Source organism: Urocampus carinirostris, chromosome 19, assembly GCF_059441175.1.
Source record: "Urocampus carinirostris isolate Australia breed hairy pipefish chromosome 19, RoL_Ucar_1.0, whole genome shotgun sequence".
Lineage (NCBI taxonomy): Eukaryota > Metazoa > Chordata > Actinopteri > Syngnathiformes > Syngnathidae > Urocampus > Urocampus carinirostris.
In genome coordinates, this window is record NC_142367.1 from 16,977,536 (window position 1) to 16,991,534 (window position 13,999).

The window sequence follows — 13,999 nt, forward strand, 5'->3', positions numbered from 1 at the left end:
ACCTTTTCTCATGAGTTTCAGACACTGATAGGGGTCACATTTCTTTGCGACTCAGACCTCGATCGCCTTTTCTTTCGTCCCTATAGCAAATACCATATTAGTAATCGGCATATAACTGTATGATTGCCGCTGATTTCCGAAAAGATGTGACGTAAACAGCTCCGAGGAGAGCCAAAAACGACGCTGCAGAAAACTGTCAGGTTTGGGGGTGCACGCCGCCATTGATGTTCCGCAGCCAAAGCCACGCACCACTTATGACCATGAGTCACGGTTTGGGCATTGTAACGGCGAACGAAATATCAAAAATCAGTTTGATTACCCTATTACTGAAAAAATAACTCAGTTATGTAACGCGTTATCCCTAACTCTTACTATCGGCAAAAATAGGCAATAATATGTGCTGAATCCTTATCAATTCTCAACAAGGGTCGGATTGACAATCTCTGAAAAAACATGCTAGCTGAGTAGCCAAGATGGCTGCACTTCTCACTCAATTCGTTTTTTTTTTTTTTTTTTGAGTTCTTATTGTTCGTTTGATTACCGGAGCAAAAAGCACTCAATGTTTTGATTTGATACCAATGAGTTTGAGTACATAGGTAGCAGAGGTGGGTATAAACGTAGTATATTTACTCCGTTACATTTATTTGAGTAGGTTTTGGGAAATTTGGGGAGTATTTTGAAATCCCTATAGTATAGTATAAACTTCAGTATACCTTTACTTCTACTTGAGTACATTTGCGAAGAAAAAACAGTACTTCTACACCGCTACTTTAGGCAACATTGAAGTCGTTACTTCGTTACTTAATAAATCCCCTCCTCGTAAGTACGCGTCTGTTTTTTTATTATGACGGAGCTCTCCGGCATGCTCGACCATGTTCAACCAATCAAACGTAGCAGCCTCGTCACGTGACCCTATTCAACTTCAGCTGGGAGGAAATTAATTACGGATGAAAAAGATCGAAAATGTCGCTTAGCAATACAAACTTTGGAAACAAAGAAGAGGATGAGCTCCCCTGGCCTCACATCGAAGGCGTGTCCCCCTTAAAAGCGTGCCAAACACCCGCTACCATGTGCAATGTCACCTTTTGTTTGCCTAAACAAACGGAGATGTCTGCATTCAAGAATTCAACCTCGAACTTGAGAAAACATGTGGCGGTCAGTTTCCTAAATTCTAATTTTAACTTCACTTTGGTTTTATTTTGTATTTATTACTCGCTTGTTTTTTGTTTTTGTTTTATTGTTGTATTATATTCTGATTACAGTGAACTTGGGTGCAATAAAAGCTGCTTTAAAGTAAAATGTATTTTCTGTATATATATATATATATATATATATATATATATATATATATATGCTACTATTTGGTTCTAGATGTGCTTAATTTATTCATTTGATTAATAGTATTTTTATTTTATTTTTATCAAAGCACTTGAATTTACAATGATTATTTTAATCTACTTTTAATTTAAATTTATTTTTTGTTGATTAGACGGACTTTGATAATGTGATGATCTGATTGGTTGTTTAAAAAATCAATAACCACAACATTGCTACAGTTACTCAGTACTTGAGTAACTGTTTCACTAAGTTCTGTTTTTACTCTTACTCGAGTAAGTATTTGGATGACTACTTTTACTTCTACTTGAGTTAAATATTCTGAAGTACAGTAATTTTACTTGAGTAACATTTTTGGGTACTATGACCTCTGATAGGTATCTAGTATCACTGTAAGAAGCATCTTGAAAATCTTGTTTTTCTTTGTCACCATTATTAACCCAAAATAACTGATTTTATTTCTCCTGATGTTTTGCTGTCGTTGCAGGAAGTAAACCAGGAAGCAGTCCGTGCAAAGCGGGAACCATCACTTTATTCGGGAACGTGGTTTACGGGGGACTCTTCAACGACCACTTCTGGCATTTCGGGGTTCCCTTCGCCACCAGACTGGTTGGTGTTCATTTTCTTTCTCCTTTATGGAATTAATCGGCAACTGCTTGGTTTTTGGGCGGTATTGGTGTGTGTCTTTGTGTTTTACTGGGGTTTTTTTTTTGATTGCCAGTCTCGAGTTTGGCCTTCAAAACTGTACTTGTGTTTTCTTGGAATGATCGACAATGTCCCCACAAGGCAATATTAGCAGTGTTTCAATTAAATTTGGATTAGATGGTAATCTCTTGTGTGTCTCTCGCTGATTACAAGGCTCTGTTTTATTGAACTGCTGATAAATGTTGGAGTTGATTGATTCGGAGGTTGTCTTACCGTACGGCGGAAAACATACGTCAGCTTGTTTGTTTGAATTACCGCGCCAGCCGTCCGAGATATCGCTTATTATTTCCTCCTGATATTCATCTGATGGATGTTTATGAGGAGGGGGAGGGAGACACATGATTGTTTTTGTCATTTTCTACAGTTTTACCGCGTACGTACCGGATTGATCGTTGAGGACTTTGAGATTTTTCGATGCTGATTTTTGCATGACTGAAAGGAAATGTGATTTATTAAAATGATAAATATTTACACAGGCCATATTTTATTTAAAGCTCTCTTTGGTACATCCCAGATTGCTGATGTAGAGTTGCATCTTCAAAGTTTGTCTTGGTTGCAAAGATTTGGGTTATATTACGCCAACACGGGGAGCAAGGTCATAATCGGCTTGCGTCAGCTCTTTAATGGTAATTTTTGCTTCAAGACCGCTGTTATTGCTGATGATGATGATCATCATTACCATTATGAGCGGTCGGCTATTTGCTGCTTGGCTGTTTACACCTCGGAAAAAGCAAGATCTCACTAGGGCATAATCCAGAGTGATGACCGTTGTACAATCATGGAAAATGTAACATTTAAGTACGGTATTCCCTTGCTATTTAACATTGACCATGGATAACCAAAATCAGAGTAGTGGGACTGAAATGATTGTTGCTGGTGTTAAACTCAAATAATGCAACAGGAATCATCATCATTTAAATTGGGTTATACGGTAGTGTATCGCTGACTCACAAAATATTGACGAAGCATACAATCTTTTAAGAAGGAGAAAGACATTGTGGGATGTATTCAGTTCAAAGTGTTTTTTGTCATATACACAGTAAAGAACCACAATTCCCCGCACAATGAAATTCTTACTTTGCTGTCCACACAGTTGCCAGCGTAATAAAACTAATAAACTATATTCATGTATACATAAAATAATATTATGAATATTAAAAATATAAAAATACAAGATTAACTCAAGATGAGTTAAGACAATAAGATAAAAACACACTGTAGTGCTAGAATAGTCCAAATGTGGTCCAGTTTAAAGTGTCTGCAGTGTGCTGAAAGTGTCCGTGGTGTATTGTTCGATCAGCAGCGGTTTAAGAGTCTGATTGGAGATGGGTAAAAAGAGTTCTTTAGACGGGTTGTCCTGTATATCACACTCCTGTACCTCCCCACTGAGGGCAGAAGTGTAAACAGTCCATGTTGTGGGTGGGTGGGGTTCTTACTGATGGAAGCAACCCTCCTGAGGACTCTACGCTGGTATATGCTCTGCAGAGAGGGCAGTGGAGTTCTGGTGATCATCTGAGCAATCTTGACCACTCTCTGCAGGCGTTTGCGGTCCATGGCTGTGATACTGCCGTACCAAACAGTGATTCAGCAGGTCAGGATGCTCTTCATGATGCAGCTGTAGAAGTTGCTGAGGATCTTGTTTGACATTCCAAACTTCCTCAGCCTCCTCAGGAAGTACAGTCGCTGTTGAGCTTTCCTGACCAGCTGTGTGGTGTTGAAGGTCCGTGTGAGGTCCTCAGTGATGTGCACGTCGAGATACTTAAAACTGCTCTCCGTCTCTTCCTCATGTCCACCATCATCGCCTTTGTCTTGTTTGTATTTAGGGTGAAGCTGTCCTTGCACCATGTCACCAGACTCGCTGCTTTGTCCACCGCAGTGATGCGTCCAGTAATGTAATACAGTCAATGGCATTTTGGAAATTTTATGATGGCCTGACAAGAATCAAAAGCAGACTGGCATTTTAGATGAAGTCGACCAATAGCAGATAGTCATATAAGAAAGTCCACAAATTCTCTGTTTTTGTGCATGTTTCCTACTTCACCGAAAATTCACTTAACACTGGCGGTTGATAAAAGGTTAACGGTTAAAATTGAGGGAATACTGTATGAGACAACATTTTTAGGGTGAAAGGTTCGTTTTTAGAATGGAAATTTTTCGCGGTTCTGAATTGAAAATTCAAACCCTTGTTGACTACTTAAGAGCCCGGATTAAGTGGTGTTCTTTTGAAGAGACGTTTCCGTTAAGTGCTTATATATCACCTACGCTCCGTTGAGGTAAGACAAATCCAATCAGGATGGAAACTGACAGATTGGGGGGAAATAGTTGAAAGGAGTTGGAGAACAACTTTGGAGATATTAAATTTTCATTTGAAATCAATCTGATTACGACTCCTCACTCCCTTCCCCGGGAATCCTTTTTTTCCCGACAGACACAATCTGGAACGTCAAATTTGCTAATGATCAAAGGATCAGGTCCAATAACCCGCAGTCATTTGCAAAAAACGAAGATGAGCCATCAAGAGATCGTGCAGACGGACTGCTGACTCGATTCGCTTACTGCAGCAACTCGGCTTTCCCATCCAGCCCTTGTCTGCACAGTCGTGCCGATGTCAGCACCTTTTTTTGGCGACGGTGTAACAGAGAAGTGAATGAACGTTTTTAAATGTTTATTTATACGCCGTACATGAAAAGACGCTCAGGTCGTTTATATTGTCGCATGAATCAGCGATGTTTCATTAATGTTGGGCCATGGTGAATATTCTAGCTGGTTATTTACTTTTAAAATAAAACTGATGGGATACATACGGTTTATTGAAACCAAGTTTGACTCCATGGAAGCACACAGGCTGTGTTTGTAGACTTGCCATGTAGCAACTTACTATGTATATGAATCAGGGTGAAACATGTCTGGGGCCATTTCTTCGGTTGTCAATTGCATATGACAATATTTTAAAAGAAAGATATTACAACATGTCATATTTGTCATTGTAAGATTGTAATCCCGAAAACATAACTAGTATTTAAATAATGAACTAGAGCAGGGGTGGCGAACACGTTTGACATGTGTACAATAATGCTAATTGTAATTCACCCTGGTCAATCCTGGAAGGGGGATTACCACATGTGAGGTCCTTTCTCAAGGTTTCTCTTTTCTCCTCACACTGAGGTTTTTGAGTTTTTCCTTGCCCGCATGCTGGTTTAAGATCAGGTAATTGTGTAGTTTTGTAACTGTAATCCTGTGCAGTCCTTTGAGACATTTTTGTGATTAAGGGCTGTATAAAAAAATTTGACTTGACACAAAGAGCCGAAATTTTTAACTGAGAATCAAAGAGCCACACCACGCACTGACTTGCCATGACAGACACACACACACACACACACACACACACACAAACACAAACACACACAATTAAAAACATTATTTCCCATAACACACTCCTTACAATACAACAAGTATTGTTCTTGTGTTGATTTCAAGGAAAGTATCCACCCTCAATATACACATAAAAAAAACTAAACATGAAACAAGGCAAAGAGCCACAGTACCTGTATATAGAAAATATGATGAGGCAAAGAGCTGCATTCTTATTATTCTAGAGCCACGTGTTCGCCACCCCTGAACTAGAAGTAAGATGGGGCAAAAAAAATCAGCCCAACCTGACCCGAGTCGCTGTTATAATAACCAGAACCCGCCCGAACCCGAGACATTAACTTGATTTGAACGAGCCCGAAATAAACCCGAAGCTTAAATTTGCCGGCAAAGTAAACATGAAGGTTTTACTTCAGAAATACGACCAAAATTGTACAAAAGTAAAACTACAGTAACACTACTAAAAAAACTACAGAACTTCAATAAAAGGCTGACTTCAGAAATACTAAAAAAAAAAAAAAAAAGTAAAAGACCTTAGTTATACTTCAAAACTAAATGATGAAATGCTAAAAAAAAGTTTTCTCTAATTGTCTCCGTTTCAAAACCAATTTGATGAAACTAATCCATTTCAAAAGAATATAACATGTCAAACATGTCACATGCAGCCCCCCGACTCTGAATAGTTGCCCACCCCTGGAGTAGAACATGGAATGAGTTTGAGTAGGTGTAGATCTGATCAAGTAATAGGGGGCGCCAAATCTTATTTTGCTCAGGGCCCCACGAAGGCTTGGGCTGGTCATGTAACAAGAGGTATGTAGTAAGCCATTCCTGTGCGCCATTGCCACCCCAAAAGCCAAATAAGAGATCTCTCATCACTGGGGGTTAAACAGTTAAAATTTGAAATAATATTTTTGTCTTCTTTAAATGTGTATGACTGAAAGGGATTGATTGTTTCCGAATAGAAAACTCTGGTAAATTATTTGTTCATTTTTTTCCAGTTCTCTCTACTACACAGGCTAGTATTTGCGACTGTTCACAATTTCCCTTTATAGGCATCGAAGCAGTTGATGTGGCAGCTTATCTGAGCGACGGTATCGACCGCAGCAGCGATGTGGGGGCTGGCGCTCGCTGTTTAAGGGCCAAAGTTGCTGAACAAGGCTCATATTCAACCCTCTCCCTTTTGCTCGCCCACCCCGTCTTGTCTCTGAGCTTTACCGCAAACGTCCCGACAAATGAGAGACGCCCGTGACTGAATATCAACACAGAGATGAATTCGGTGAATTCAGTGTAGTATTCAAGCTATAAGACATTTTTTAGTAAGTTAAGAGCGTCATTTCCAAAATTAAGCACAAGCGGGTTTTTCGGCAACTTGCAGTCAGATTGTTTGAACTGAGCATGCCCTGTTTAGTCACCATTTGTTCATATCTGGTGTGGTCCAATTCCTGGCTCTCCGGATCCTCGCTAACTGCCCCCTGGGAGCACCAAAGAAAGACATGTCCCATACATAAAACACTCCCACTCAGCTCGAGTTGCTATGAATGATAATCGGAACCAGCAGGGTTGGGTAGGGTTACTTTAACTGGATTACTTTCAATTACTTTTGGATTACTCCTATACCAAATATGTTAATAAAAGACAAAATAAACTAAATATCAATAACATTACTGAATTTTTTGCAGGCTTGGGGAGTAACGGAATACATGGGAAGGCAAAAATGATGTTGGCAAGCTGTTTGGATTTATTTTCATTTTGTTTCTGTCGCATTTTATGTGAGTTTTGCCGGAGATCAAAGAGATCAAAGCCAGGAGAGAAAGCTTACCACGTGTTGTGAGTCATCATTTTATTCCTATTTAGTTTCTTTTGTCTTTTATTAGCATATTTGGTATTGGAGTAATCCAAAAGTAATTGAAAGTAATCAAGTTAAAGTAACCCTACCCAACCCTGGGAACCAGGAGGGTTGAATTTGGTGTCATTTATGTATTTGACCACAAATGGATCTTCAGTTTTTAATAAGTTCTGTGCAACATTCACCTCCCTTTGGTTATCATTTTTTTGTCTCTGATGTGGTCTGATTCCTTGCTTTCTGGATCCTTCTCCCTGGCGCCTGAAAAAGTCAGGAGTAATTTCTGCTTTCAAGCACAAGTGGGTCTTCTTTCGCTAATATTCAAAAAAATATGTAACTAAACACCCCCACCCCCCATTGTCCACCATTTGGTCGTTGCTGGTATGGTACAATTCCTGGCTCTCCGGATCCCCTCTACCTGGCACCTGGGAACCCTGACGGAAAAGGGTCTTTCTAAGCTCGAACTGCCATGGGTGATGATCGCAAACATGAGTTTTGAATTCGGTGCCATTTACAGTATGTATTCAAGCACAAGTGGGTCTTTTTTCAGAAAGTTTTCAATAAATTCTGTTGTATGTTCTTCTTTGGTGTGGTCCAATCCCTTGCTTTACGGATCCGCTACACGGCACCTGGGTACCCCAGGTGCAATTTAAACATTCATACACAATTTACAATAAATTTTGTTAAAAAGTACCCCTACATCGTCTACCGTTTGTTCCTCCCTTGTGTGCTCCAATTCCTGGCTTTCTGGATCCCTGCTTCCTGGCCCCCTGGGAATGCCGAACAAAGAAAAGTCCCACTTGTAAAACACCGTCGCTAAGCCCGAGCCGCACTGGATGATAATCATAAGCAAGATGGGAGGAGGCGGTTAAAAAAATCCGCAAAGTTGTGATCAAGCAAAACAGTAAGACAGTAGCAACGCCTCAGATCCTTTTCCCCTCTCCCCATATTGTTTCTTCTGTCCTTCCCCCCTTTCGGCAAGGAAGAGTTTTTGAGTGGAGAGCAAGTACCGGAGCTTTTCTGCGGCAACTCCGAGAGGCAGTCGGCGGAGAAAAAAACCAGAGAGCGGCCGTCTTCGGGGGCGGAGGGACACATAAAAGGGACTTTAGAACTTGGCTAGCAAAAACACGGGGGCAATTAACCGTTTGTCAGCAGACGGAGCTGCCAGAAATTACAGGGGGGAAAAAAAACGGACGCAGGAAGTGAGCTGGATAGTCAAAGTTTGATCAAGACTTCCTGAGACTCTGAGAGAGGTCGTCCTTCGGTCTTCCGTCCTCTCTCGGTTGATATGATGATGTATTTCTGGGTGAGTACGGAGGCCTTGCGGGGTCACATACTTGAAATACGTGACGATGTCTTTGATTGGGTTCTAATTAAGGTCCTTTGTGCCCGCTTGATCAAAAATGCCGCTCTCTCATTGATCTTCCGCTCTCTCATTAAGAGTCGGCGCATTCAGACAAGGTTGAGACTCAAACAGATTTTGCCTTGTGGGTAAAAGAAGAATTTGAACAAATCGAGCCTATTTTCCTGTTTTAGATTGTGTACCATTTAAACTGGATATTTTTTCAATTTTAGAGTTGCATGTTTTTCAAGAAGCAGCACGGCCGCGCAGTGGTTAGCGCGTGTGCGGCACAGTTCTGAGGTTATGAGATCGAACCTCATGTGTGGAGTTTGCATGTTCTCCCGTGCTTGCGTGGGTTTCCTCTTGGCACTCCGGATTCCTCCAAAAACATACATTTCAGGTTAATTGGCCGATTCAAATTGTCCCGAGGTGTGAATGAGCGAGTTGTCTGTCTCTATGTGCCCTGCGACTGGCTGGCAACCAGTTCAGGGTGTCCCCTGCCCACTGCCCGAAGATAGCTGGGATGGGCTCCAGCTCCCCCGCGACCCTACTGAGGATAAGCGGTGCAGATAATTGATGGATGTTTATCAAGATTATTTGTGCTGAATCACTTTTTTTTTTTTCAACTTTTATAGTATATTGAACTCTTTCCTCAATTTTGAGAGTAAGGTAGTATTTCTAGGAAAGTAATTGCACATTTGCAGTATTGACAGGATCAGTCACAGCAAAAGGAAAACATTTACACCATTGGAAATGTTTTAGCTCATTTGAGGTATGGTTTTAAGATATATGATCATACTTGATGGTCTAAAATGAAATAATAAAAAAACGAAATCATCTTATTTTGCAGATGATCAATAGTAAATAAAACATTCAACTTTATTTTAAGAAAGGTCATACTTAAAATGGCCGCCCAAAAATAGCCACGGTTTTGCACAAATTAGGGTGATAGATTACTGTAAAACCTCGTGTAAACACGTACCCATAATTTATTTAGGTAAAAACAACAAAATTATTTATTTATGATTTTAAATTTTGTATGATTACACGTTATCTTACAAGAACAATTAAAATTATGGCAAGACAAAAACAAAACACTTAAAAGGAGCAAAATTATTATTATTTTTGGGGACTACTGTACACCCACCGTATTACAGGGCCTTCAAACCTTAAGGTAATAAACTAAATATATGTTCTAAGAACTAACATGTAAGACAGAATCGTAAATAGAAGCAAATCATTTTAACATTTTATTTTATATTAACAACGTAAAAACTGTGTAAAAATTGTTGCAAAAATATTGCCTCCCTGTTCTCTCAGCTTGGCCAACTGACTCCAGAAGCTCCTAGATGACATCTGAATGATCCAATGTTGACCTAAATGACTAACAATGACAAAGTGCACCTGTGTGTCATTAAGTGCCAGTTTAAATGCAACTGCTCTGTGATGGGCTCAGAGGTCTGTCAAAGAAGAAACTGGAGAACAGGATTTTAAACACCAAAGAACCCACAATGTAGGTCCTGGATAAACATGTGAAAAAGGTCGAAGCATGGATACAAAAAATATTATGTACCATTTACACATATATCAAAATGGATAGAAGATAGAACCACTACAAAACAACCAAGACCTGACTGTCCCTCTAAAAATTCGACCCAAATAAGGAGGAAAGTAATTAGAGGAGAAAACAAAATCCATGGTCACACTGGATAACTTGCGGGCATTGGAAATCCAAGGTTCGACAATTTTTGTGTAAGACAACTATTTGTCGTACTCTGCATAAATATGCCCTTTATGGAAGAGTGGGAAGTAGAAAGCCCTTTCTGAAAGAATGCCATATAAATACCCGATTAGTGTTTGCAAGAACCCACATGGGAGACACAAATAATACCTGGAACAAGGTTCTCTGGTCAAGTTCAAGATTGAACTGGGCTGAAAGTGTTTGGTTTGGTGTAAGAGTAACACCTTGCACTTCACAGTGGAAACACCGTCCCTACTGTCAAACATGGTGGTGGCAGCATCATGCTCTGGGGTTGCTTTTTCTCAGCTGTAACCTGGAGATCATTAAAGTTGATGGGAAGATGGATGGACCCTAAATATAATGCAAAACATAAAACGGAATGGTTTAAAAGTAAAAATATAAAGGTCTTCGAATGGCCAAACCACAGTCCAGAAATGCATTTGTGGAAAGATCTGAAAAATGCTGTGCACAGACGATAACCATCAAACCTTTAAGGAACTTGTGTTTTTTTTGTAATGAAGAATGGGTAAATATATTTTTTAAGCCAAAAGTCTTGTGGCTGTGACCACAACAAAATGAGGTTTTCCAAAGTATTAACTCAGAAGGGACCAATATTTTTGCAACTTCTACCGTTTTTTCTTTCTTTTTTTTCTTTTGGGCTGGCACCAAAATTTTGAATACATTTGTTTTTGTTTCACGATTGTTTTTCACATGTTTTTGATTCTTAGAAACAATTTTTAAGGTTGTTTGAAGCCTGAAAATGGCAATATGTCGAAAAGTTCTTGAGAGGGCAATACTTTTGCAAGGCTCTGTATATAAATGACCTCCCAATCCAGACGGCTTTTTTTTTTTTTTTTGTAACCTCAAAAGCTGAAGCGTTAAAAATCAATACGCAAGTTCATGCTAACCCGAGTGGCGACCTCGGTTTGGAGGCGGAGCTTGTGTCCAATGTGATGCCCCGAGAAAGCTCACGAGTCGAGTTTTGACGTTTGCGCTTGTTTGCTGATGCAAACCTACAGGCTTTTTCAGCTTATTGACCCAAGGCCGACTCGTCTTTGTGATTTCCCCGAGCTGCTTCCTTGCTTTCCACCTGCCTTGAAAACATCGTCAAATGTCAAACGTATCATCAGATCAATACATGCTAGATACTGGTTCTTTTCAATATGGCCGATTTCAATTTCGGAGGGTTTATGATTCGTGTGCCGGGTTTAACAAAACAGAACATCTGTTATGTGGTAAATTGTGGGAAGTTTTCACGCGGAACATCTGCTCCTAACTCAACAGTTTTTTTTCCTCAAAGGTATTTTTTTGTGACTAAAAGCACAGACGTATAAATATGTCTCCAAGCTGTTACAAAACTGGGGAAATATAAGGATAAACTGATAAATGAATATCTTACAATATCATATGTACCTGATGACTGGCCTTTTTATGAATAATCAAATCTCCTTCCATCTTATGAGAGCTGAGCCGCAAAGCCTTCTTTCACCTCCAGCAAGCGTGTCCGATTTCCATTCTGAAGCCACCCTACCCTACACACACTGTTTAATCTAAGAGCAACCTTTATAATTTGGTTGTATCTTTAAGTTTCATAAACATTCCCAACGTCCAACTTTGTAATCTACTTACGCACGTCATAATTATCAGTTTTCTTTTTACACTATTCCATTCCACTTATCTGTATTTCGACAGCACTTCCTGTTCCCTTAAACTTGATGGCGTTGTATTGTTGTTTGTCTGTTTCATGCCAAATTTGTTTGGAATGATGAAATGTTCAATGAAAAGGGTTAAAAACCATAGTTTAAGCTAATGCTAATACCTCTCGTGCTGAGATTATATGAACTCGTGGCTAATTGTGTCTCCATTTTTTTTTTTATTTTTATTTTTTCTATGTTTGGCATTATTTACATTGTAAACCATTTCATGATTGATAGGTACAAGCTAGAAGCTTGGTCATATAAATAGTTTAAGAGGTGAGCTAACACTCAACTGGGATAATGCAAAAATAAACCCATAATGTGTTGTTGACGGGTAAAATGCTGCATCCCATCGGTTTACGCGGTGTGATCGCACATGGCTTGCCAGAAACATGGACTTACAGTATATATGGATGCATGCAACTCTTGTCACAGTTGCCATGGCGCCCAATTGGCACCGCTCGTGTGGCGCCAGCTGCGGCTCATTGACAGATTGACTTTCCGTCTATTTAAGCTCAGTGCTCTCATTCTTCCTTTGTCAGTCCGTCAACAGACCTCTGCCCCGCAAGACGTGGGTTTTGACTCAGTCCTGTTTCCTGTTGGTATTTCCTGTCTGGTATTGTTCCAGTTTATTTTTGTCCTGTTTAATATCGGTTTCCAGTTTCGTTCCTGTCTAGTTTGTCCTGTTTATTTTCGATATCCTGTTTCATTATCAATCTTGTCCGTCCCTTCCTGTCCGGTATCAATCTCATCTGTCCGATATCTACTCGGGCAATTGGTATCGATCTCGTCAGCCTCTGGCTTCCTATTTTTTCATGCCAGACTGGTGCCTAACGCGCACGACTCCCCATTTCCCGTAAAATAAAAGGCTTGTGTGAATAACGTCACGCGTTTGGGTCCTTGATCCTGTTCTGGTTCATGGCATTTTCGCCATGGTTATTTGAAAATTAAACAATATATATCAACCAATACTTATAAGGCTTTTTTAGCAGGTGAGCCTGAGTTTGCGTGCATCATCCTTCTTTCTACTGCAAGACCAACAGTGCTTGGGGCGGAAAAATTACTTGGATGAGGAAAACTGATGTTCAATTTGGGTGGATATGGAATGTATTAGCTGCAAAAATGGAGGGAATAGTGTACTTGCAATACTTTGTTCAGAGGAAAGGATTTCAGTTCCACGGCTAATTCGCAACAAAATGACGGCGCTTAGTAATCGTTTTGTACATATTTACAATAAGCGGGCTGATTTGCATCCGTCGACCGTACGCATAGAGTATACGTTGGATCTGTGTTTATTTGTCGCTCGTGCCTGAAGCGAGAGGCGGGGAGGGGTTGGGGGAAGTCAATAAGGAGTAGTGATGAAGAAGAATTGCTAATGTCAACGGCATTCGCTTGCCGGCTCCGTATCAAAGGCCCGCTTCATATCTGCAGCAGACTCCCCATCATTAAGCAGCACGGCAGGCCAAGGGAGATCTAGTGCAGAGAAGATAGAGGGAAAAAGGGATTGGACGGATAAAGGTGCTGAAAAAAGTATAAGAATAGAGAGGGGTAGAATGTTTTGTGATTGTTTGTGGTTATTTGGCGCTTTACTGTTGTAAAAATTCATCAAAAACAACTCGAATATAAGCACAAATACATGATTTATCCTATAAAAAGTGCATTTTTTAAAAAATACTTGAACGTCGGGAAATTTGTATTCATCACAGTGTTTCTCAACTAGTTTGACTTTAGGACCCATTATATCACTCTAATTACACGTCTCAACTCTATCAAATGCATACACGATTTCTTAAGAACTTATTAGCCAGCAAAACCAATTTGACTCTAAGAAGAAATACTGCCTTTAAATTGATTGTGTGTAATATTTATTGACTCCTATTGATATAAACAAATCTTTATCACTTAAAAATAAAATACGGCATTGACATAAATAATAAGCAAAAAAAATCATAGAAACATACAAACGT

At 39.7% G+C, this 13,999-nt stretch overlaps 1 protein-coding gene across 4 annotated transcripts in view; it reads left to right on the forward strand.

Moving 5' to 3' along the window:
• The window catches only part of rbfox3a (RNA binding fox-1 homolog 3a), a 537,286-nt gene that overhangs the window by 294,319 nt on the left and 228,968 nt on the right, over window positions 1-13,999 (forward strand). For all 4 annotated transcript variants that reach the window (XM_088322988.1, XM_088322991.1, XM_088322992.1 and 1 more), the window contains exon 3: window positions 1,823-1,944. In XM_088322988.1, coding sequence (XP_088179114.1) covers window positions 1,823-1,944 — 122 coding nt within the window. The remainder of the gene's footprint in view (window positions 1-1,822; window positions 1,945-13,999) is intronic.